Source organism: Malurus melanocephalus, unplaced genomic scaffold, assembly GCF_030028575.1.
Source record: "Malurus melanocephalus ecotype Western Australia unplaced genomic scaffold, MMel_1.1 scaffold_327, whole genome shotgun sequence".
NCBI lineage: Eukaryota > Metazoa > Chordata > Aves > Passeriformes > Maluridae > Malurus > Malurus melanocephalus.
In genome coordinates, this window is record NW_026623559.1 from 29,852 (window position 1) to 56,180 (window position 26,329).

The following is a 26,329-nucleotide window of genomic DNA, read 5'->3' on the forward strand; positions in this document are numbered from 1 at the left end:
CCCTCCCCTYTCCTGAGATGCAAACACACCATCTGTTTTTAAAATCAGTAAATTTTCTGTATTTCTACTGACAAAGTTTTAGGGTTTTTCTGTGGAAACACTTCAGCTCTTAAGAACAGGTGCTTATTACAGCAATTGAGAAACTAAAGCTGTTTCTTAGGGAAGCATCCTGCCCACATGTTAAGACAAATGGATGCAACTTTCACGGAAAACAAGAGGTGGGTTCTATTTACAGACAAAACTACGAGCAGGTTTTTGTTCTATAAAGTCTGCAACACTATTACACCAAACACTGAAGTCATGTGATTTGTTGAAGATATTGAAGTCCCTAAAGTAATGAAACTTGGAGACCTCTGGAAGTTTGTTACATGTTAAATAAACATGAAAGAGAAACAAATTTGTATGTATAGTTGTTTGCCRGAAAAGAGCCGTTGGCTTTATTTATTTGAGAAGACAAACTCCTCCAGTACTAAATGGAGATTAGCATTTTAAAAATGGCAGCATATTAAACTGAAATGTATGCTGTGTCCCACAACTGTTCAGTACAGAGAATTTTGATAAGATATCTGCAAGGTAGAGTCATAATAATAATGCCTGAGACTATGATGCTAATATTGATGTAAACTGGAACAAGTATTTGTACATTATGAGATGGCTTCCCAGCTATACTGTAAAAACACAGATAAATTTAGAAGATATGTGTGTAGGTGAATTAAGATACAAAATGGAACCTATGCAGGACCGAGCTTCAAGTTTTCCCATAATGGTACCTCAAGGTCAGTGATGCTGACCTGAGATGTTAAAAGCCAAGTAAAATGGCAGGGACAAATAGCTGTCAGAAGCTTTTACTTGCAAGTATGCACAGCTGCTCATGGCATTAAACACCTCACTCACCTCTTATTTGGGTTCTGCAGCACAAACATAACACTCCCCATTAACACCATTTCTATGACTCAGGGTAGTAATCTGAAAAGCAACAGGTGTCCCACTATGCTTAATAGACAACAGGTATTTCTTGTACACTCTATTTAAAGACATCACACAAATCTATTCTTCAGCAGTCACATTACATCCAGAYGTATCAATCTCTAAATGACAGGACTGAACCTGACAAAGAGCTGAGGAAGGAAAGAGCTCTGACCTACTTAGGTCAGAAACATCCAGAAAGTGATGAGAGGTGCGGGACCAAGTGCTAACTATTGCAGCACAATAGTTGGTGTAGGATAGAAAAAAAAAAAAAGAAGAAAAATGCTTTTATCAAATGTCTCAAAATGTGTTTGTAATAGATCAGCATCACTCCTAAATTTCAGACCAACAACAATGTAGCTTAAAAAGAGTATATGATTCGTTTCTTCTGTTCCATGAGATCTCAAGGCTCTCTTGGAAAAACAAACAATAAGACTGCATGTTTCCCTGCTTTGTTTTCTCTAGCTTTTAAACAACTCACGCCTGCTATTGCCTGCATCTGACAGGATCTAACTCACTTGGACTACAGAGGTAAAAACAGGCTGAAAACCCTGCATGTGTAGGTCATTAGTAAAAAYTAGTAAAAACTGAGGTAGAATTTAAACTAGACACCCATTTACTGGCTGAAAGGTTTTCACCACTTGCAAACTTCCTGTCCATGTTCTCAAATACCCTGTAACTCTGCTAGGTGTAAAAGAATGAATTCTGCTGTGATGTCTCTTAGTGAGAAAAATCAAGTGTACTGAAAAACTCAAAACCGCTGTTAAGGATGACTTCCTACACTCCTTTAAAACAGAATGTAAAACCATGGCAGTTTGCAACCAACCAAAGTAGTAAAACAGGGAACCCAGCCCAAGGGTATCCTGAGAAAGCCAAAACATACGAAAAACCATTAATGCTGCAGACAGCTGAATGTGTAACTAAAATGAGTTTTTGAAGGAAATTAAAACATACAGTAAAAGACTGTTAGCTAAAGAAAAAGGAATATTAGGAATTGATTGGAGATGCAGTGAGGGATCTAGTTGAAATGAAAGTATCTAGGTAAGACAGAAAATAAAAATGAATGCTTTGCTTCAGTTCTTGGTGCATTGGGGGATGGATATCCTGTAGGTCATGGTGCAGGGAAATCAAGGAACAATGTACAAAACAAACTCAAAAAGCTTAACATGGTGAACTCTTAAGGGAACCTACGGCCTCCAWGCYAGAATCCTGAAAAAAACAGCACACRGAATATACAYTTAGTAGAAAGGATTKTTAAGAAATGCTTTAAAATGTAAAGAACCRCAATTTCAATATACATTTTCCACCTCCCACAAAATCACACAACACGAGTTTGTCATTCTCCCCCTTCCAGGAACATAAAGAGTAAAAGCATTTTGAATGGAGTGTATCAACTTTTTGCCCTTTTCTTTGTCTCTCAAAAACTTAAAACACCTCTTCATTTGTTTATCCGCCAATAGAAAACTCAGTGAAACTTTTGACTTGGTGATGTTGTTTCCACTATTTTTGGTATAACTGTAAGGATGGCTTTATTAGAGCTTCAGGTTACTCACTGGAAATCATTCCACTGTGTGTAACACCTAATGACATATTGCTAGCTGTCACCTCAATCCAGCTGGCTCATGTTCTTCAGCTATAAACACCTTTACACAGAAGCTTTTTTTAAGAAGTTCTAGCATTAATCTTAACATTATGCAGCATTTAATATGCATTGTCTCAAAAACCATCAACCTGTTTTCTTTGACTTTTCCATATATTTCACATGGCAGAATTGTCTCTGTACCATCCAATCGAATCTTTTCTGTAACATCAATATCCTGATTAAAATGCTTTCCTCATAATGTCCAAACACTCCTGTTCAAGATCAAGCTCACAAGATCTCTAAAATGTAACAAAAATGAGATGCTCAGAGTCAAAAAAATTACTGAGAAACGTGGATACACCCTGGATCAGCTATCTGGTAAGTTCAAATCAACAGCTACCCCCAGATGAAGGAGTCCTTGCAAACAATGAAAAGCATCTAAAGGGGTGGAGCATCCTGGTGTTCCAGAGGCTTTCTATAGAGCTCAGCAGTACAACACAGCTGCCACTACTGAGCTGCTCTCAAATGTTACTCACACGATACCTGCAGGACAGGAATGTTCAATGTATCTTTGGAAACACTTGGACATTGAAATGCATAGCTGGTAATTTGCATTAACAATAGTACTGGGAAGCATCTAACAGTTAGGAGCCCTATTTTTAAAACCTTCTCTCTCTGTAATTACATGYTTGAAATGCTTCCTGAGAAACCGATCTGAAGAATTTCTGCTTTTACTGCCATGTTGAAAAACTGCCCCCTGTGAATGAGTRGTGTTGTTCATTTACATTTCTCAATTATTTTTGATCAACCATTTCTCAGCCTTGCAATCAATCCCCTGTAATCAGCAAGGCACTGTTCTCTGGCACTATCAGCACGCTGGCCACAGAACATTTCATTTCCTCACCTCGGCTGCTGTGCTAACAGCRTACATCTGAGTAACCACCAGATTTACTAAAGCTGCTTCCAGGAAACTGCCATTGGCTGGAATGTATCTAACTAGGAATGCAAATACCTCCTGAGTCAGAAAATGAATGCATTTCCTCAGCGCTCTGTGCTGGCAGTCAGTATCTCTAAGGGATGGTGGTGAAGGAGCTGACTAATATTTCACCAAATCTCAAAAAAAGCCCTCCCATGACTTTGAATCGTTGTATTCATTAAGTGGAAAGCTGAACATGTCCTTTCTAATGGTTTTTGTYAAATTTCCCAAGCTTCCGTCAGGATTTGCAAAGCAGCAGTGGAAGATGGCACTGCCAGAAACCATTCYATGGCTGCTGTCCACTGAGGTGCTGTGCTCACAGTTTTCCAGATGCACTCACACAGCACGTGTGCTGCACACTGGGCACTTCCTGGGCCTTGTACCTATTTAAAGTCCCTCACATCTAAGGATTTTGCCCTCRTGCTTCAGAAGGAAGCACAGAGGATCATAACACCCTTCTCTGAGCGACTGTCCACATACACCCACCACAGAGGACTCTAAGAATATAGTCTCCTGCAGAGCTGTGTCTGGCTCTTCAGAGAAAATGACTGAGACTCCTCAGGGCATTAYCCAATTTTCCAAAAATTAAAAGCTCCACAAAGGAATGCTCAGTCATGATCACGGAATTCAAGGCTAAGAAGACTGGATGCAGAGAAGACTCAGATGTCACTGAGAAACAGCAGCACTTTGTWATGTCAAAAAAACCAAGGGCTTCCTGAGTCACTAAGGGAAGGGGGATGAGCAACACAGGAATTAAATGAAACTTGTATAGAAAAAAAAGAAACCATGTCCTAATCAAAACTCCTAGCCTGCATTCACTGAAACAGGAACTGATCAGCAGACCCAACAGAGGTTCACCCTCAATCYGGTTTGTTTTGCCACCTAGCCCAGCTCACAAACTCTTACTGCTATGGGCAAAATCTTGGATGTTTGAGGAACTCTCTTCAGTATACAACTTCCTAATTGACAACTGCAATAAGGTTGAGACATTTAAATCTTTTTCCACATCTCAATTCCTACTTTAACTTACATGCCACAGTATGTTAAGACTAATATTGTCCATGTAAGAGTGGTTTGGGTTGGAAGGGATCTTTAAAGACCACCCAGTCCAACCACCCTGCAATGAACAAACTTCCTCTGAAAAAACTACTTTTATTAGCATTTAATTTTATTTTAAAACAAAATTGATGAACATACAGATAGTGTAGCTCAGTTGGTTTACCATTTGAAGCGGGATTTACAAACTGGAAATATTTGGGAGAAACTCTGCATGACATCAAATTCTGTTTTGAATTTTAAAAATAAGATGCTGTGAATTAGTTCCCTGAACTTCAGGAAAATATCAGGGTAAGTGCAGTGATTCTGTAAGACTGAAAGAAATTAGGTTGTTAAGTCTTCTGGTATGAGGCTGAAAAAAATTAATAAAGGACTCGAATCACCAGAAAATACCCTCAGTTCCTACATTCCGCAGGTAAAGCTGAAGAACTACAAAATTATTTGGGTTTTAGCAAGACATTMATTAATGAAGTAAATGAAAACCTTAATCAACCAAACATAATTACACATCTTTAAAGAATTAAGGACACTTTTACATAATCTGATGTAGTATTTAACGCAATTCTATACTTCTTGAGTTATAATCACACATGTTCCACTGTATTCCAAATTTCCCAAGTCAGTTCAACCTGGATATGAGCCTGGTGGCATTTATCACACACASAGTTCTGAATGCCTCTGAAAGTGCCCTGATGTCCTGATCCATCTCAGAAATGTGTATGAAAAGTACAAATTCCAAACTTACCCGGATCATCATGACTGAGCACCTGATGTTATGAATGGTATCGTACACCTTCTTGGAAATGTCCACAAACTGGTTGTCATCAAACAGATGCACTGTGTTCTTGCTTATGCTCTCCAACGCAATATTTACTTGATTAATAAACTCTGGAATCACTATTTAAAAAAAGAAAAACCAAAACCAAGATTCAGCGAGCAATGAAAGGGCAGAACATGTAAAATTTTTTTCTTTTTAGTAAAACACCTCAGATTGACAAAAACTTTATTTTATAAAAAGCGTYACAGTAGTAGCACAATTACTTATAAGTGAGAATACACTGGTAATTTTTATCACAGTTATAAAAATGCCCATAGTGAGCACATAAGCTGTGGGTGGTTATACAGTACTACAAAAGAAGAAGGAAGTTTTAAAAGGGGAGCTAAGGAAGCAGTTGTAAAAATTCGCTGGTGATTTCAATAGCAATTCTACCCAAAGAATCAGAATGAATAACCTGGCTCAAAGCTTGAACTGCTGCTGAACAGACTGCCACTATTTCAGAATCTGCTTTCAGCCTGAATGGAGGCGTAACCACCGGGAGACTGAGCTTATTCTTCAGCTGAGGAAGTCCCACAATTGTAAGCTGAACTTACCAAGGCAGTTTATCAYGTTTGATCGAATCAAACAAACTGTACATTTTGAGTCAATGTGGCATTAACCTGTGCTTTACCCACAATGGCCTGGGAATTTTCTTCTGATGCTCCAGGGCCTTACTAAGCATAGTGACCTGGTAGCACTGCATTTCCCTTGACCCTTCACATCAAGTGGAAGCAAAGGAAACCCAGCACGGAATGTGGAGAGAATGCAGATGGAAAATCCATCACGCAGAGAAGGACCTCAAACACGTACAGACCAAACTCATTTGCAACAACTKATTTCCTGTCACTTGGAGTCTGAGAACATAGAAGAAGCAAAAAGAAAAGCAAAAGGATAAAACTCAACTCGTGTAATATTCAGTATGAATACCAAACCCTGAGGTACTAAAGCTCCTTCTCAGGCAATGTGTTGGTTTCAAATACAAATATYGTATGTCTTCCACCCTTTATTCCACAATTCCACACACTGCAATTCACAAATTCACACCACATGACAACAACACGACTAATACCTTAAGTGTGCACTTCTGGCAAATTTTGAAATACGTAGGGCATTTGTATGCAGACAAAGCTTCAGCTGGAGACAACTGGATTTATGCATTAGAAAATCTAGCAATTTACATTTTAAGTATTATGAAAGATGCCCCAATAATGCTTTGATCCCTGACTTTAATGAGGAAACCCACATAACCCTTAGAGACACTAAAATTAATTCTCAAATTACAGKAACTCTACTGTCTTTGAGCCAACATGTATTTGCCACCTAATTTGAAAAATGGGGTATTTAAAATCAGTGCTTCCCTCTTTAGATTATCATTGAACTGTCTCACCTTCTTGAAAGGTAAGTGAGAAAATTTCTTAAAAGTGCAGAAAAAACACAAGATACATTTTTCATTTGCAGCCAAATAGAATAATTAAGTTAATAATTAGTTAATAATTATTCTTAATTAWKMWTAATTAAGAACAAGTRGCTATTTATTTTCTGATTTTTGTGGAGAAAAATATAATTCAAASAATCACCATCAAGAACATTTCACTTCTTTAGAACACACCACTTCAGAACTTCTTGTTTTTAGTTAAACAAAGATTTTTGCTCCTAGACTATCAAAACACTCGAAGGGGAGCAATTTGGAACAGTCACTTCATACATTTAAGTAAAATTAACCACTCAAACCTTCGTATCTTCGTACCTCGTTGCAAAATGCTGCAAAGGAGAATATAAGAATTTTCCAGGAACTGAGGATGTCCACAGGTAACTCCCTGAAATCCAAGACTACTGGGATTTATGATCGTTTGGAGCTCCCAACCAATGACGACAAAAAACCAAACCAAAACAACAACAAAAKAAAGCATTTCATTGTATACATATTTCTTACCCATGGATAACTGGGTTCCAAAATACTTCATAGACCTCCAGTGGTCAGGCAACCCTCTGAAATACTGCATGAGGCAGACCTGAATTACATCTACAACGTGCACCTTTCCTGTATATTCCTGCCTTTATTTTTCTAGGCAGCCTTAAAACTATGGAGAAGTGGATGCAAGCAAAAAACAGGTGGAAATGATTCATTTTTTTCCATGTTTCAAAAGCAAAATTAAACAAAAAAAATTTTAAAAAACAAGTGTTGGACAACTGAGAACTACTAAATTTTTGTCGGGGTTTTTGTGARTATTTTTTATTTTATTTATACATTTAATTTTTGTTCTGTTTTGTTTCTCCTGCAACAAAAATTAAGAGCAAATTTGAACATGAGCATCTGTAATTCTGCTTTCCCTGAGTGGGGAAGCGCAGAAAGGAGGAAATTTGGGAAATACCAGTATGTTCATAATCATAATTTTCAAAGACCCTGAAGTAATTAAAGATTTCATGCTACCAAAAATCCATTCTTGAAATAAGCCTTATTTATTTTAAAATTTGTCAAGTGTTCCCTAATTCCTCTGGTTTGTTTTTCTAAACAATACCATTCATCTTTCCTTGTAGGCCACGTCTTCTTAGCCCTCTAATCCTTTTGCTTCATTTTGTCATCTTCAATCAAAAACAACTAATGAACTGGATCTAAAGTTTAATAGCTGTCAGGGCCCAGCTCTTCACATGGAAAATTAAACTTCACAAACCCTTTTATTCCAATTAGCAACTCTGTGCCTATTATTTTTAATAACAAAATGATTGGGAAAACATTCTCAGCTTTGTAGAAAGCCACTGACAACAGGTGAGAGCACAAACCACTGYGCTTGTACCCTTTAATTAAGCTGTGTTAAGTGATTAACACCACTTCAGCAGCCATCAAGGCAGCCTAACATTGAAAAAGCAACAGTCTCTAAAGCTAAACTGTCCACACGTGTTATAAAAAAACAAACACACCTAAACAGATATTAGAACAGTCATGACCTCCCAGAATTGACCAGAAAAAAAAAACAAACCTTTTTTAAAATTCAACATGTTAATGGCTTTTTTGGGGGGGAGGGACACAAATTAGCAAATGGAAAATGTCTCTCAAGAAAAAAAGAATTTGTGGTAAATAAAGCTTTCTTCCATGTTAATCTGCATGTAGAAACAGTGTAAACAACTTACCCAGTGGTGCCAGCATACTGGAAAAGGCCGGAGAACTCCCACTAGAACAAAGCCTGAGGAGCTACCCCTTAAAGGCAGCTTTGAAATGGAAGTGTGAGCACTGGGAGGGACTGAAGCTCTCTATGGTACAGCTTCAGACCCAGCTACACATGCTGCAACACTGCCACAGCTTTGACTTAACTCAATTCCAGTGGCCCTTCAACAAAGGAGCAAACTCTGCTGGGCATTCAGCCATCTGGAGACATCTTCTGTGCCCAGACAAAAGTCACCAAAAAAAAAAATTAAAAAAAATATATCGGCAAGCTGAAGTGGAAAAATGGTTTCCTTCTGAAGATAACAAACTCAGGGTAAGTTACTAGCCAGGAATCAGGACTCTAAGAGGAGGAAAGAACCCCATGAGAACTTCCAAAAACCCATGAGTAAGGCCTAAAAAGCTACCAAGTGAACTTCATATGAAACTAGCATGACAACAAGAGCACCAAAATGAAACAGAAGTGCAGGCAAGAGCATCGCATCCAGACCTACACCAAGGAACAGGTGGTGGCAGCACAAGAAGAGCTGTGGCAAGTGGTGCGACCCTCAAGCATTTTATTATCCCCCATAACCTGATCACCCAGCATGAAAGTCTGTGATAGGTACATAGAGATTGCTTCCATGGGATTTAAGCAGTTTGCCAGTTGCAAGAATCCAGYGGAAGCGAAGCATAAACAAAGCAGGGTTGTAAAGATTCAAAACACAGCCACTTCTTAAATGCAAGGTAATACTAGAGAAAATAAGAAATCTAGTTAATAACCCACAGCCTTGATTCAGTACTTCTTTATTTAGTTTTGCTCTTTGAGATCAAATAACAGTTTGCACTTCTTGTGATTAAAAAATAAGCACTTGTAAATGTCTCCTGGAGAGGTATYGGAATTTCAGATGGTAAGAATACTGCCTGTTCCAGTAAGCCAGTTTTACTGCTAAGTATTATGTGTATTCTTAATGTCACTTCMATCCAGGATGGTATATAAAGAATTTAAAATAAAATAAACCCCATCTAAGTTAAGGCRACTGTGCTGGTTGGTTCAGGCACATCATGTAAAACACATGGGACCTGGAGCCTGAGTCACAGCACCCAATATGCAATTGAGAATGGAACAGACTGTTTTAGTGACTGATGGGGACAGCTTCATTAGAGGTGTTCCAAAACACATYGAAATAATAATGGAATTACTGCAAYRAAGGAGTATTGTGCACTCACTGCAMAAGGTTGASCTGAGTAACACAAACAGGTTTTCAAACTCCAGTCACCTGTGACTGTTACAAATCCACATAATGCAATCCTAATATGAAGACCAAGCTGCTTCTGAAGCTGCACTATGGTACAGACCTTTAATTCAAGCCTCTATTTCTGTGATACAGTGTTAAATTATTATAGCACTGTATCCCATGGCTTTCCAAAAATTGCATTTACATACATATATGTATATGAATATGAGAGAAGTAGAAGAGCTTTGTGACTAAATGCATTTGATACACCCCTWATATTACCATTCATATTTCATCACCTTATTTGGTAACAAGCTTATAGGTTATATGCAGGAAACAGGATTAACTATTTTTGGAGCTTACAACACCTGAAGCAGCTCAGATTCTTCTGGCAGTCTCAACACTAGGCCAGTATATGAGACGTGTGATCTCAGAATCCCCCATGTGCCCACTCCCCATCTTCATTATACAGAGCGGAATTTACAGAATTTAGTATTCCATGCTAATGTTTCTGCATAATGAAAGTGTAATAGAAGATGAAGTAGTGCAGGCAGAGACTCACTGCACATAAAAAGCTTCCTAATAAAAGCAAGCTGTAATCAGTACCTGCTTCTCTGACTCAAGACCTATGCAAGCTGCAACTGTGCAGAGGCATTTTGCAACCTGCAAGCTCGTCAGACTGTTGGAGTGAACCACAAGCACACAGCTGAGCATGTATATATAAATATATATATTTAGAGTACTACCTAGCTATATACAAATGGACATTAAAAAAATTGTTTATATACATATATTTACAGATGTATTTATACATAAACTATGCTGAACACATCACAGCAGTTTTGTGGTATAAGATCTTCACAGCTAGTAYGGGCAAGATTTTTATGAATTTACTTCCTGAATATGAGAAAATATTGACAGTGAGTGAAACCTAATTATTTGCAACGTGTGTTCTTAATGAATGGCAATCCAGCAAATTGCTTCTTTTAATTTTGAAACAGCCTTAATTTATTCCCCCTCTAAACACACCCATGACAGGGATTCAGCTGCCTACCTAGAACACAAAGTTATTTCACTTTGCACCAGGACAGTTKAGATGCACACCAAGTCCCTGTTCTCTGTATGGGTACAGGGGGTTGCTTGGGACTTTGGATTCCCTGGACTTTTCCCTACATGAGCCCCACCTCCGCAGTCCTTGCACAGCCTGGCAAATGCATGGAGCACTGCACCTGGGAATTAAASCAGCACCTGCAATGAAACATCACAGCTCAACACTTGAGTGGGATCCCTCAAAGGGAKCTTCAAAGGGATCTTTGTGGGCTTGCTTTTGAGGGAGAAGATGAATTTTCTTGTATAAGGAACTTCTTAGAGTTAGGTCACAGCATCCAAAAGAGCAGAAAGATAATTTAAATGATTTACATAATCCTCCTTTTTTCTGAAGCCCTCTACCTAATAAATTTTGCTGCCATGCTCAAGGACACATTGACCATGAGATCCCAGATGAGAATGACATTTCCCCCTAGGACAGATGAGAGGAATTTCTGAATTTCTTTTTCGTTCCTTTGCAGACAGTGTGGGCCATGTGGGCCTGTCTTGTCTCATCAGTYCCCTGCTAGAGCAAAGCATTCATGAGCTGTGCAAACAACCACTACCCCTCAGCTCAGTTCACAGTCAGAACATGCCCTTCCTTACTCTAACTGAAGCCCCTGGGTTCCACTGAGAGGCATCTGCACTACACAGAACAGCACATAGATACAGAAGCTAAAAGGAGTAACACCCTAAAGTTTGTACCTAGACAAACCCSCAAAACAGCCAAAGCTCGGCCAGCAAGAGCAAGGAGACAATTAACACATCAGGCAATTTCTACTGGCCACTGACCAAATACTCCCAAAATGGGATTTTCCAAATGGACTGAGCAGGACACAGAAAATGCCATAAAAACCATTAAAAGGAAATTGAGGTCTTTGTAGGGAGGAGTGACTTCATTATACATAAGARACACAATCTGAACAGAGAGCAGCTTTTTAGTAATTTAAGTGGGGAAAAGAAGTCCTGAGAGTTTAATAAAAAATAAAATTACAACCAGCCCAAATTACTCTCTGTGAACCTTGTTTGGTTGTATTGCAGAAGCASTGTGCTATAAACCACCTAAGCTAGAGAATGGAATTAATTCACAAAAGCCTTACAGTCATCCTATTAGGGGGAAAAGTAGGAAAAAACAAGCGAGCCCAGCAGTTACCAACACATGAGCTTCTCTATGATCCCCAGCACACCTTTCAGTGAGGGGGCACAGCAGAGTGGTGCTGAAGGTATGACMTGCTTGGTACAGGCTGGTTTTCATGGACTGCAGTAACATTTCAGGAAACACCGATGCAGTTTCAGAAGCTCAGAACATGTAACCGAACCATATTTCCCCAAATATAACTATACTGACAACGAGTTGGTCTTCAAACCATTAGCAGCAGACAACAATCTAAACATTTAATTTTGGAATGCAGCCATTTTGGTCGATTACTACAAATATTGTCTTTTTAGAAATATGGTTCCCAGTGAGTGTAACATCAACCTAAAAMCCCTGAAAGTAATTGAATTAGCCACAAAGAATAAGATTCCAAGCRTATTTTGGCCCAAAGACAAAAAAAAATTGCATATCCCACTGGGAAACATCAGAAAATTAATTTTAGGCAGTCAGATAMCGTGTTTTTGACATATGTTAGCAAACAACAAAAACTTAGAAGACAGAATGGGCAAAATGTAATAAGGAAAAGGGTCAAAACATTTTAGTTCTGTGTCTACTACAACAGTAACTTGGAATAACTGAAATAATTTAATCAAGAATAATTACTTTTTGTGGAAAACTGGTGACATTTAGAAAGTAAGCACAAGAAAAATACAGCTTGGTAGCCAAAATCCTCAAATACTTAATTACAGTGGAATACCAATAAATCCTGTCGACTGCAGGAAAGATTTTTCTGAATGGTGCCAAAAAAATACCATCTCTAAATTTAATATTCATAGCTAGCCTCAGAATGATTCAGAAAGCACTGACTTGKGACAGACTAACCCTGTGTGTGCTTCCAGCCTTTGCTGCAGCCCCTCAGAGCACTGGGAGCCTGTTCAGTGTGATCACAAACACTGGGACCAGGCAGAAGGAACAGGGACCCAAGGCTTGCTGCACAATCAGAGGAGTCAGTAACAATGGTGCCAGTGGATTTGAAATTAGGCTCTAATTGCCGAAGCCCACCGTGTACAAGACCACACAAGCTTTCATTATCAGAACACGATATTACTGAAATGGATTAAAATCAAGAGTGATAAAGGGATGCTGGTACATTTAATAACAATATTCAATTATAACATATAATCATTTAACAGCAATAAACCTGCTAGTTGCAGGAAGTGAGATAGCAATGGGCAGCTTTGTTTATGGCCAAGGTGACACAAACCATAGTGGTTCCTTCTCAGGGTTCAAAGCAAGAACCTGAAGGGGTTGTTGGTACTCTGTGCTGATCATAACTGCCTCATGCATTCCATCTTCTGACCCACAAAAGAAACCTTGTCTTACTCAACTGCCTACCAATAACATTAAAAAGAACCTTCTCCAGTATTCACCTGCAATCTCTTAATCAACCAGTGGCTATCTAAATTAGCGACGTTAATGGATATTAGTGCTATGTCCTGCTGATGATAGTGGCATAAGTTCTTCAGGTAAAGAAAGTTCTGTATAAGAACAGAGGAACAGCTGGAATATCACTGTAACAGGTCCTGACTAGTCTGCAGACACTCAGGGAGAACTCCAACTGCAGTGGACTGCTGACAGACAAGAGAGGGACTGCCAATTACACTCCCTGCTACACCCAATTCTATAGAGTGACTATGGAAAGGCTGAAAAGGTTCTGCAAGATGCTTTTGTTTTTTACTTGTGGTTTAGAGTTTACACAGACTGACTACAGGAAGGCTTCTTYCCAACCTGCAATGCAGAAATAATGACTTTCCTCCAAGATAAAGAGCAGCAGACTATTAAAGATTTAGGAAAGTCAGTTATCAGCTCACAAACAATGGTTAGAAACTGAATAAACCTAYTCTGAATAAATCTAGCATTATTAGAAACTGAATAAAACTAACATTGCTTCTAACACTATTAAGATACAAACTCTCACAGTTTGTAGGTACAGGTTCTTACTTGCCTTACCTCACAGAGTATAACATAAGCAAGAAAAGTGCTCAAATTAAGTAAATGCAAGATGATTACGTTATTTAAAAGAAATCTGGAGCACTGCTGAAAATTTTACTATTGACTCTCAGGAAAAAAAGAAGTCAACACAATTTTAAAAGAGCATGCTAAAGAGTAAACAAACACTGAAAAATAGAGTATCTACAGGTTTTAAATGCTTTTGTGCCTATTTRGAAATGTATCAGACTAAATTACACAGATTGCAAATGGATGTAGTCAATGTTTCTATGCCTCACCACCACTGAATACCTGATATTKCACATAAAATGTTTGTACCAGCATTCTGGAGAAATTTGCAGATTCAGAATGAAGTATATACAAGCATCTTTACACTAACAGTCCTTCTTAATAGCAATAGTATATATTTCTAATAACCAGCAAGTCACTAAGCAGAGAAAGAACTCTTCTCTAAGAATTTGAAATTATTACAGCAGACTAGGAATGTCCACATTAAAGCATCTATTTACCCAGAAAAGATGACTCTTAGGTGAATACAGCTGGTGCCTACACAGACAAAAAATCCTACACACATTATCTGAAAAAGATTCTGCATCCCACCTCCTTGGACAGAAGATCAACACAACATCAGGCYAGTCACAGCTCCATCCAGCTAAGTGTTGACAACCTTCACAATCAGAAATGTCACTGCATCTCTGCTCTAGTGCTGCCCTACAGTGAATAAATCCCCCACTCTGCCCCACATCCTCCCTGAATTTCAGTTCTTGTGGCTACTACCCTTAGCTGTGCCAGCTGTCTACCAAGAGTGAGTGCACCAGAGTCCCTGCAAGTCTCTCAGGGAGCTGCAGGTTTCTATCCACTGTCCTTTGGCTGACACCATCTCATGTTAAACTCTCGGTCTCTCCTCCTCCTCACAAGTCACCTGCACTAAGGCTCAGCCCATCCTCAGCACCCTCTGTTCTCCAGAACTCTTTTTCCCATTTTAAATTCAGCAAGGGCTACTTTGCAAAGTGTGCAGTGAAGAGTATCATCCTCTTGCCAAAGGTCACATGCTTAGATCTTTCCCATCTTCTTCTTGGCACTCTTATTATAATCGATATATCAAYTTTAATGTTTGGCATACTATTATTAAACATTATTTATTTTACCATCATTGCTCCCTCAGAGATCTGCTTCACAGTATTTCCTGAAATTTAGCCTCCCCTTCCTAAAAAAACAAGCGTATCAGAAACAACAGTATGAAAATATCATCTAGAACCGCTCACAAAACACTTCTGACTTCAGACCTRGAAATCAGTTTCAGGCAGTTATTTTAAGCATTCCTTGACACCAAAAACGAGGCTCCTGGGAAAACAGAATATTCTGGTATACGCAATGCCAATTGAAGCTTCACATCAGGGAAGAAATTGTAAAATTGATCCATAAGGAGSAAAACCCCAAACAAAGTGAGCTATGGGTTTTTCCAAACACCTCTGTTAATTAGCAGGGTCATCAACAGCTCACGGCCTAACACGGCTGCCAAGGCTCAGTATTCCATAAGCAAAGGGTAGCTGCTGCTGCACAGTGCTTACAGAGGGTGAGGAATTCTGTAATGACTTTTTTGCATAACACCCAAGATAGAGACCTTTCCATCTGCTGACTGAAGCTGTCTGCCTTTGAATTTTTAATGCYTGACAACAATCAAAAAGGAGTGCGACAGTTATACATTCCTGCCTGAAACTCCATGATAAATGCYCTAATTCTGATGGGTGCATTCCTTACTCTTTGTCTGGTATCTACAGAACTATTCCAGAAGAGCTGGAGCTCTGGATAAACTGAGGAGCTCTGGTGTTTTTACCGACCACGACACAAAACAAAGCAGCAAACAAAACCAGCCTCAGAGATGACCTTGCCCAGCAGTGGGATTCTGCTAGAAAAAAGAATATGGCCCCCAACAAAACAAAGAGAAGCCCTATTTACAGAAATTTATTTGGCATATCATGCATTCAGTGCCACTCCTCCAAATGCTGCCATGGATGGTGGTGACAGACTTACTGAGACAAGGCGAACAAAATGAAGACAAGCTTACCATTTATGATTTGTGAAAGAATCAATTTTACTATGTTAACAGATTTATTATCCAAACATACACACACACAGGCATACATAAATCCTAACGAATGGTGCACATGCCCCCCCCCATCAAGATCCACTGCATCATTTCCAGATCYAACAGTTCATGGTTTCTAAGGAAGGAAGCACAAAGAGCTGACAGTATGTTGCCAGAAAGGAATCACTAGAAAAATCTTAAGCAGAGCAGAGTTAGCTGTATGTAGCTGGAAATATTACTGGAGAGAGGGGGGCTATCATATAATTTTATGATTAAGATATAGCATGTTACAAAAGGTATGAATTTTACTATAAAACATAAAAAATTATTACATGCAAAAATGAGAACAGTGGAAGATGCTTTTTATAAATTCAGGCTATGAAATTATCTCTATGAATAACTTAAGAGTGAACTAATGCTGAAGAACAAAAAGATATTGCAACTTTTCAGGAAATCCTTCATGAGACTGGATCCATACTGAAGTTTTAAACAAAAAATACTCCTTACAGACTATGAAATAGAGAATGAAGTCCTAAGCACTAATGATTTATGAAATGAAATTACTCAGCCCACAATCCTGTTTAGGAGGCAGATCACGTGCTGACATGTAAATGTTACAAAAGCAAATGGTCAGGAGAGTGATAAACCCCAAAGTATCCCAAACACTTTGGTCTGGAAAAGCCCAGCACGTAGATCTGACCAGCTGGCTTCAGGACACATCAGATGAAGCCAAAACTGCTCATTAAGAACTGAAATGTCCCTATTTCAAAAAACTTGTAAAACAGACAAAAACTTCAGCTTCTGTAAGAAAGATGTCATCTCCAATGGATTACACTGTTCTAAAAGACAGTGATGAAACAGGATGAACGGGGTTTTTTTTGAATGTGGAATGCAAAGGAAGTAATTATTAAGCTGGAGTTTGAGACACAGAAATTTAATCATGGACAAGTACAACAGACACAGAATGCTTGCAGCTCCCCCAAAAATGCAAAGTCACAATAGCACCAGGGTTTGCAGGTGCAAGACCACAAGAAAAACATTATGACAACAGTAATGAGAAAAAACAGTACTGCAGAGGCTCTGGAAGACATATTGCAAATAACTGGAAAGGTTACAGAGCTGAAATGAAAKGCAGATACAGACTTGTGAATAAAATGTCCTTAAATGTTACAGAGGTTAAGGCACTTAAGACCTTGTGCAAGGAAGTCACAGCTGAAATGAAGGTAATGGTTTTGATCTGGCCAAAGAGATAAACCTGTCCAAGTTAAGAGAGTTGGCTTCAGTTAAAARTACAAAGTAAAAAGAACAGCAGTAGTTCCCTGATCTTGCTACCAGCTTAAGGAAGGGCTGTCATTATAAAGGTATTCTACTGAACCAGACCAGTCCAGTGGTCCTTCAGATCTAAAAGAGAAATGTATTAAAAGAGATACATGGAAGTTATACAGACATCAGAAAGTCACAAGAAATTTCTTACAGTAGCTTCAAGTGAGGGAAAGTTTATCACAAAGTGTCACATACAATAACTACAGAATGGCAATTCTACTAAAAAAAAATCAACAACAAACCAGACAACAACCCAGCCCATAAAACACTGACTAGAGGGGAAAAAAATGGACAACTACGGTCCATTAGCATACTATCATCCTCACTTACCCTGCAGAGCATGTGGAAATGGCAGAAGCAAGACAACACTGGTTTTCAGTCACRTTCTGACTTTAAGGAAAGTTCACTCAAGTGTCCTCTGCTCCAAAACCAGCCTGCAGGTAAACCAGGCTTTACCAAGGAACATGTCAAATCTATCACCATGGAAGCAGGATTCAGAATTCACAAAACAGCCTCCCTTTTCTAGTTTTTTCTACCAATGCCACTCAGACCAAGAGGCCCTTCTCTCAACTCCCTCCCTTCTTTCCATGGTAACTCAGATGGAGCACAACCATGTGTGCCAAATCCATGGCAGCTAACAGAAAGGTATTTACAATGTTAATTCAGGAAAATGACCTAACAACCAAGAAAGTATCAAAACTCAACTGAACACTGCAAAACCAAAAGTTATTACCTCCATAAACATGAACTTATTTTGCAACAATGCTGCACTTTAAACGCTGCTCTTACTAAGATTTCTCTTGAGAAAGAGGAAAGTTCTTGGAGATTTTGAGCGTATTCAAGGACTGCCCTGAACAGTGAGTCTACACTGGGCACTCTGACACTGTTGCTGAGCAAGGCCGGAGGGGAGCCATGCGCTGAAAAGCAGTTTCTTCTCAGTGTTTTAAATGATCCCTAAGTGCAAYACCATTTTCAACCAGCAAATGTGTAGTTAAAGGCACCTTAACACCCAYACAGTGCTTCTAATCAACATGGACACCACTGTTATTAACAGTGAAGCAAAGCTATTTTTGAGCTAGAGGAAAGGGAGAAAAGATTGGCAAAAAGAAATGTCAACRTTCAGGGTCATTTTTTGATTACCTGGAACACAAAAAATGTTGGTATTTCCCCCTATTTTTCCAGAGCAGTCTTCACATCAGAAAAAAAAGGTTTTTAAACACAACATTTTAAACAGAATTTCACAGAAGGATCAGAACAGAGCCCTACAAAAAAAAACAAAAAAAACCAAAACAAAACAAAAAATCCTTGGTGTAGACTCCATCAAATGGAGGTTATTGAATCTGTAATACAGTAACAGCCACAAGAATAAAGGATTATTGTTTAAATTGTAGTCTTACAATCATAAATTATATCCAAGTATTACTTTAGGCTAAGCCATGCAAATACCCTCAGTGTTTTCCTGGCCTATGTTTTTTTATCTCTTAGATTTTACAATAATTCTGCCCAACAGTTTTTTACAAGCTGTTCCCTTGTCGGGGTTGTGCACCAATTTCACAAGTTCACCAATTCCATAAGCTTTCATACTCAGGCCTCTCTCCTTCTTCAAATGTTTTGGGGATTTTCTTTCTTTTATTATATTTTGAAGTGACAGGAGTCAGCCCTCTTCTTCAGCAGTCTTTGGGCTTCATAAGCAAGGGTAAAAATCACTGAACACTCAACAGACTTGAGCAACAAGTATTTTTAGATCTCATTCTGATAGCAATGAACAAGTGGTGAAAAATATTTTTCATTAAAAACACTTGTCTTTATAAATTAATAAAAACTTACGATTTTTGTATGTACCACACAAAGAGTAAGACTCATTTACCTCATTTCAGCTACCCCCAAATAAATAACTYAGAACAAAGTTGGTCATATTGATATCTTTCGCTGCTGTTCAACAACAAGAGGTAAGGASCTTCAACAGCCCATTCATCCCATTTCAGGATTTTATTTGAAGATCCATCTTGGGAAAAGCCAGTGAAGTCCCTGGAGGCACTCCTCTCTCCCCAGGCTGGCTCAGAGGGCTTTGCCAAAATATGACAAAATAAGTGCTAAACATCAGAGTGAGCAGAATAAAACAGACCACAACCCCCTCCTGCATTTCCTCTTTAGGGTTGCCTTTYGGGTGAAAGGGAGTCGCATTCCTGAAGATGAGCAGACAATCCCTAGCACAGAAGACTCAAGGCAGGGGACAAAGGAAACTGACAGTCATTTCACATAARCTGTGTGACAAACCTGTAAACTGAATTTGAAAAAGGCAAGTGAAGCAGCCAGGAAAATACAAGCCATTAGCTTGTGCAGCCAGGCTTGCAAGAAATGGAAAAGCTGAATAAAAAGCACAAGATGGAAGAAAGTTTGTATCATAAAACACCACGGGTTTTTTTTTATTACTAAGATAAATTACCTTTTCCCATAGAAAAGCAATGCAGTAGATTTAATCCTCCCTACAGAATCATTTAATAAATTACTGTACAGGAAAGCTCTGTTTCAGGTATAGTAGATCAGTATTAATATGGGGCTTTACAAGTGCACACTCTGAAATGGCCTTGAGGGGCAAAGGAAAGGGGAGACTGCAACGTAACCAAAACAGCAATCTTGGGACCAGGAAAGAAATAAATGCATTAGTGTAAATAAATAAATTCATTTAGACTAGCACATAATACGATGTTAAAACATGATGCCCAAAAAGTAACTGAAACTTTTGAAGGTTTTGAAGAAAATCACTGAACACAAACCCAAGCACTCCAAAAGCTTAATGTCTTTGGCCCACTGGGGACTTGAGACAGTTAAATTCTCCCTATCTTTGTCTCCATCCTTTTTCTTGCTTTTTTTTACAAGATCTGTAGACATCTAAATAACTAAAGRATTTATATATGTATTTACTTATATAGGTATATCATTATACTTTGGCATTAAAGCTAAACTGCAGACCAAATTTACAATACAGACTTTTTACTATATCAACAGATATATGCTACAATATAAATTGTTGATTTAAATTTAACTGCTGCAGATTCTGACAGGCAGTAAAATAACAGAGGAGACTGGTATTTAAAAGTACAGAACAAGATTACCCTTCCAGCTCTGAAGCAGAAATACCTTACGGGGTTTGTAAACAKTTCCTAAAGGTTTCATCTTGCTTTGATGTAATAGTACAGAAGCCCTATCAAAATGGAACAATCTGCATATTTCAATCTAACCAACAGTGCCAGACATTAGGAATGACAGAGGTAACAGCAGGAATGGTTTCAGCATTAACCATAGCAGAACACAGCCTCAAGCTCAACTACCTCACACGTGTACAATCCAAGATGCACTGGTGGGTTAAAGCYGCTGGCTCCACAGGACACGCAGCCCACGTGGCTGAACACCTTTGCCCAGTGTCTGTAAGGTGTCAGACAGACCCTGGGCCATGACATTTGCAGGGCATGATGTTCAGTGCTGACTCAGAACCATCTGCACCAAGGTCTTGGCTGGAAGGCTTTGCTKCTCTTTCCTACCCACACATCTCCATGCTCTCGTCACAGAAACCTGACGGCAAGAGGGGACAGTGAAGGTTCCAGTGTTACTATGGTATGGAACAAGGACACGGCCACAACACTGCTCCCTCACAGCAGGAGCTGAGGAGCACCCCACCATTACTGCAGCCTCGAGGACCCAGSACCAGCAGAAACTCTGTACAGGCCCTGGCAGTGTAACTACAGAGTCACAGAACCATTTTGGTTCAGAAAGACCAAGATCATCAAATTCACCCTCCCTCCAATATGAGATCATATATTCTCTTCCCACAGCCTTGTTCTTCATCACTTTCTGAACTGAGCCTGTGCACAGCAGCCCTCTCTAATATGTGACCCTGGCATATGCCCCTGCAGTGACCGGAATAAAGTAGCTGTTTTGTAACACAACTGTGAACGATCACATAATCACAATGTCCTAATTCGTGTCTTGCACACACAGAGCACAAATCAAGGGATATCAAGGCTGCCAAGACAACTCCAGCTCTGGTATTATCTAACTTGTAAAAGCTCAACTCCACAYCATAAACAGGGCTTTTACAGAGCCTTGTTGTTAGTCCTCTTGGGGTTTCTCGTTCAGGAAAGCGAAGTGGTAAAACGGAGAAATAGCATAAATAAGCCTGAGAAAGCAGACACTCCACTGGACATACCCTTGAATGCCAACAGCTTATACATACACAGGCTGCACAACCTGAGCTAAGAAATTAAGCTCCAGTTTTTAATACCCATTCTGTGTCAGTATTAAGACACCACTGTTGAATAGTTCCATTTATCTTAAATATGTCTGATGTCTTCCAGCTTAGCAGAGATTCAGACGTCTTGTGCTCTTGCATATTGCAATACAGAGAATTAAACCTCTTTCTTTATAAATTACCCCCACATATATTCTMCAATTTAACTTTGGTCTTCGCTCTAACAAACAGTAGATGTATSTCCTCTTTATGCTCATTTTCTTCCTCCTGTTACCTCCAGTTTGCATCCTTCCTATTTCTTCTCCCATTCACTCTTCCATTTTTGTTTTTACTTTTCTGTTATTACTTGACTGTAATTTTGTTTTCACTAGTCCTATACTCTGCCTGCAATAATTTCTCATCAGTAACACTTTACCTCTTCATTAGGCATAAAGGATGTCCCTCACTCCCTGAGGTTATTTGTGAAAATTAACTGAGGCAGTTACAGCAGCATAAATACAGAGTTGTCTCCTGGTGAAATGTCCCGTTGCAACTAGCTGGACCTGGAAGACTCAGATGGGATTAAATGGTTCAGGCTACACCTGAGGCTGCAACTTACCTTGCATTTTACCTGCAAGCTGAAAAAGTTAAACAAATAAAACCACGAAACAACCAAACAGCCCTCACACGATTCGGTGTCTGTTCACTGCAGATCATAAAAATACAGGTGAAAATGAGAAGAATGTGTGTCTTTTTTCCACTCTTATTGAACAACATAAAGACAGTGGAATTCTCTGAAGTACTGCAAAGCCATTTGAGATGTCACCATGCTTGATGTCCCTTGAAAGAAGCAAACATTCCCAACCACAACCAGTTTTATGTCTCCCTGTCTTCTGCAGACAGACAGGTTTAGGTATATTATATATATTACTGTCAAAGCAAGGCAACAAAACAGAAATCAGTGTCAACTCCTAATGTCTTTAAACACTACCAGTTTCAAGAAAAATGGGCTCAGCTTTTACATGAGMATCAAAACGATGTTTTTCTATGCTGCTTCCCTTGGTATTTGTCACAGTATTTCCACAAGTCATAAAGAAAGGAATGCAATGGTCAAAGTTTTTGCAATTTTCTCATCAAAACATCAGAAAATAAGATAAAAACAGGCAAGTCTAYTTCAAACTCTTCCCACTATTCTGTCCCTTTTGCCACATCACTGCAGTATCAGTTCACTCTTGTCTACATGAAGACTGTTCTGCCCTGGACATATTTGAACTTATTAACAAAGAGCTCAAAATTCCTGTCTTTTCTTGTGGTAAAATAAAGCAAATGTCAGTCAAATGTAAGGTACTAAATATTTCTTTAGATTGACAGAGCTAGGATTTAGACTTCTGAGTTCAGGAAGTTAAATACTATATTCCAGGGATGTACTTGCCAGTAATTTCCTAAGCRCAGTTTAACTGCCCAGCTACTGGAGTTGCAACTGCTCCACAGATAATGTCTTTTTATTAATTATACACTATGAAAGGCCAGAGATTCAGTTATGGAAGACAAAGGAACCTATTATAGAACACTATTATTGAATGGCGCAGTTGCACCCCTGTGGCCAGTACAGGCATTTTCCAATACAGGATGCCCTCTTTTTTAGTATTATGAAAATGTAAACAGAGACTACTAACCATTTCTGGTTCACACAGGCTTTGCAAAACTGAAGGTATTTTGGGTTATCTGACTACTCAAAAATCTTTAAAGTGAAAGTCCACACAAATCACGTACCTGCTTCMCTTCCTCTGAGTTTTCCTTTCATCTGCTTAGAGCAGGCATGCTGAGGCCAGTACAAAGTGGGAAGCTGCTGCCTCATCAGTTCAAGTCTCCAACCATTGTTACRTGGATTAAGAACCCCAGTGACGTTCTTCCATAACTACTGAGACCTTACATAGATCATGTAATTTAAATAAAACTTTCTGAATGAGTTTTGATTTGCATATCTCCCCTTACTCAACAGCATGCTACAAGGCGAAACCTCAGAGGAAACCATCAGCGTACCACCCCTGTGTTATATCAGAGACTCACAGGATGCACTTGAAATGTGGCATATAAAAGAATGACTACACCACCACAAAGCCCCAGAAGTGACTTACCAGCCTTGGTCAGGTGCTGCACATGCATCATGACCCCCTGGGTGTAAGCCCCTGGCTCGTAGTTGTCCATCTCCCCCGCCACGGTGTGAGCGACCCTGGCGGCACGGCCGCGGATGGCGCCGGCGGCTCGGTCCAGGCCCTCGGCGTCCTGCTCCCTCAGCGCCACGATGCACCTGTTCACATCCTCCAGAATGTGGCTCTCTGCAACACAACAGCACTGCTTTAGCACCACACCTCTCAGRCACTCACACACCACCAACACACAGAGCCCAGCTTGGGCAGGAAGCTGGCTGTGGCAAACCAACACTCAACTGCCTTGAAATACTTCTCACAATTTATTCATTCCTACAATTCAAAGGCTCCATAATAGTCTCCTATAAGCAAGAGCAACAGGAAAACACTGAATCAGAAAGTATTATAAAAATATGAAAACCAMAGAAAATTATATACAAGGTAAAGATCTGCAAAATAAATGAAAATTAAAGCTGCTACTTTAYTGTTGAAACCTTCTTAAGCCCCTGTGACAACATCTTCCATAATGAGTCTTCAATGATAAATAATTGCCCAACAACTAAACAAACTTCTTTTATATCAATGCCTTAATATGCTCATGCTAAATCAAACTCTCAAGTAAATTACCATCCCTCTGTCTTTTTAAACATACATGTTTCAGTTGGCAATAATAAAGTTGTGTTTGCGCTTACCGAACCATTCTTTGATACTCAAATATGTAGAAATGGGAAAAAAACATCAGCAGGAAGGACAGAGATGGAGAAAATATTGGTACTAAAGTAAGAGTGGTCCTAAGCCCAAAGGGTAACAGGCAATGAGCAAAGCCTCAAATCAAGCTAGAAGAAGTAATGTCAAGAACTACAGAGAGAACAGTTATGTGGTAGGTCAGTATTTCCATCTATACCACCAATACTGAAGGACATTTTCTTTTTTTCCAGACAAAGTAAGGCAAATACAAAATTTAACTTATGGTACAAAAGAGAMTATAATAAAGTATGTTTTTAAATGATGGTATGTTTACTGCTTTAAAGCTTAAATACTTCTTAAAAGCGTCCCTATTGGTGCTGGTACTGAATTTCCTTTCCTACACAGATGTGCAATCTGCTTTGTCTCTCAAGAGAATGTACTACAAGAACATTAGAAATGCACTTTGTGAAGGCAATACATTTGCTCCTTCTTTAGAAGTACCACTGAAACTTCCCTTGCACTRAGCCATGAATTCATTCAGAGCTTACAGATTTCTTGTTAATTCACATGACTGCCATTCTGTACATAAGTATTAAATTATGTTTTATGCTATACAATAAATTGGACAATCACAGTAACTTGGACAGATAAACCATCAGGTAATCCTAAATTGCTAACTGGGTTTGGCATATGTATCCAGGGATTCTGACCATGCAAAACCCCAGGAGTTCTGATTCAGTTTATGGAATGGCTACATGACAAAATGCCTCTGTAAACATAAAATATCCTTCTTTTTCAGATCCATGTCAGCAGCTCCAAGGTCAGCACAAAAAAAAGAAGTTCAGCAATGCTGACTTTGCCAGCACTCTCTGCTCAGTGCGCAGATCTGGTAGCTGCGCTCATGGACTGACAGCTCCATGCAAACACACTCAGAGCACCCACAGCTACTTCAGCTCCTTCCATGCCAAAYACAACACATCCAGCTGGGACAGGAAGGGACAAAGGACAAGGTGCACAAAAATGTTACAGGCTCTAACCTGCGCTGAACAGGTTATAACCCACCTTTCCTTTCCCAGGTAGCTCTTCCTGCGAGCTTCCATGTTGGGAAGCTTCCAGGCAAACCAGTTTGTCAATGTGCACAATTATGGAGTGGGCTGACATGCASAGAATGCAAGAGAAAACCTAAAAAAAACACCATTTCTGTTGCCACAGTTATGTCTAAAATGTAGTACAGGCCACCACTATATTAKTGTTAATATAATTAAAACTAATCTGTCCATGTGTTAGCAGAGATAATGACAGAAGTGGATATCACAACCTCCACTTTAAAGGCCTTTGTGTGAAAAATACACTGTTTTTTACTGTTCAGCAAAGACAGCACTTAAAGGGCTTAATCCTGTGTAAACAGAAAGGCAGGGCTCTTCTGGGATCTACCAAGTATGATCACCATAATGGAAAAACCCAATTACCTGGTTATTTCATATAATAATTTAGTTCCCTTGAATCTCAAGGGAACTAAAAAATAAAAYTGCATGTGGCCTAATGGAAATACTGCATGAATGGAACACATGGCAGAAAGCTCCCAGTTTCCAAACCCTCCTAAGGGATGTCACAAACCACACATTTATGGAACAGCAAACTTGAGACCAGATGCCCAACAGAAATGCACTTAGACCTGTATGCCATGAGATTCCCATTAGCAGCTTCCTTCCCAAATTGGCCAGACTACTTTAAGCCATTTTAGAATTGGATGCAAATTCAACTGTGATGTAGCCATCCAGACACTGTGTTTCAAAGAAGACAAAGCGTGGCATGGATTTTATTAATTGTATACTGTTCATCCACCTGGTACTAGAAAAGGAGTGCAACAGCTTTTCTTGCTACAT

General features: G+C 39.2%; 1 protein-coding gene across 1 annotated transcript in view; it reads right to left on the minus strand.

The window, feature by feature from the left end:
- Positions 1–26,329, minus strand: part of CTNNA3 (catenin alpha 3) — a 335,868-nt gene that overhangs the window by 22,547 nt on the left and 286,992 nt on the right. Inside the window, exons 11-12 of the mRNA XM_057377836.1 lie at positions 23,745–23,945; positions 5,326–5,477 (exon numbers count right to left, since the gene is read on the minus strand). Coding sequence (XP_057233819.1) covers positions 5,326–5,477; positions 23,745–23,945 — 353 coding nt within the window. The remainder of the gene's footprint in view (positions 1–5,325; positions 5,478–23,744; positions 23,946–26,329) is intronic.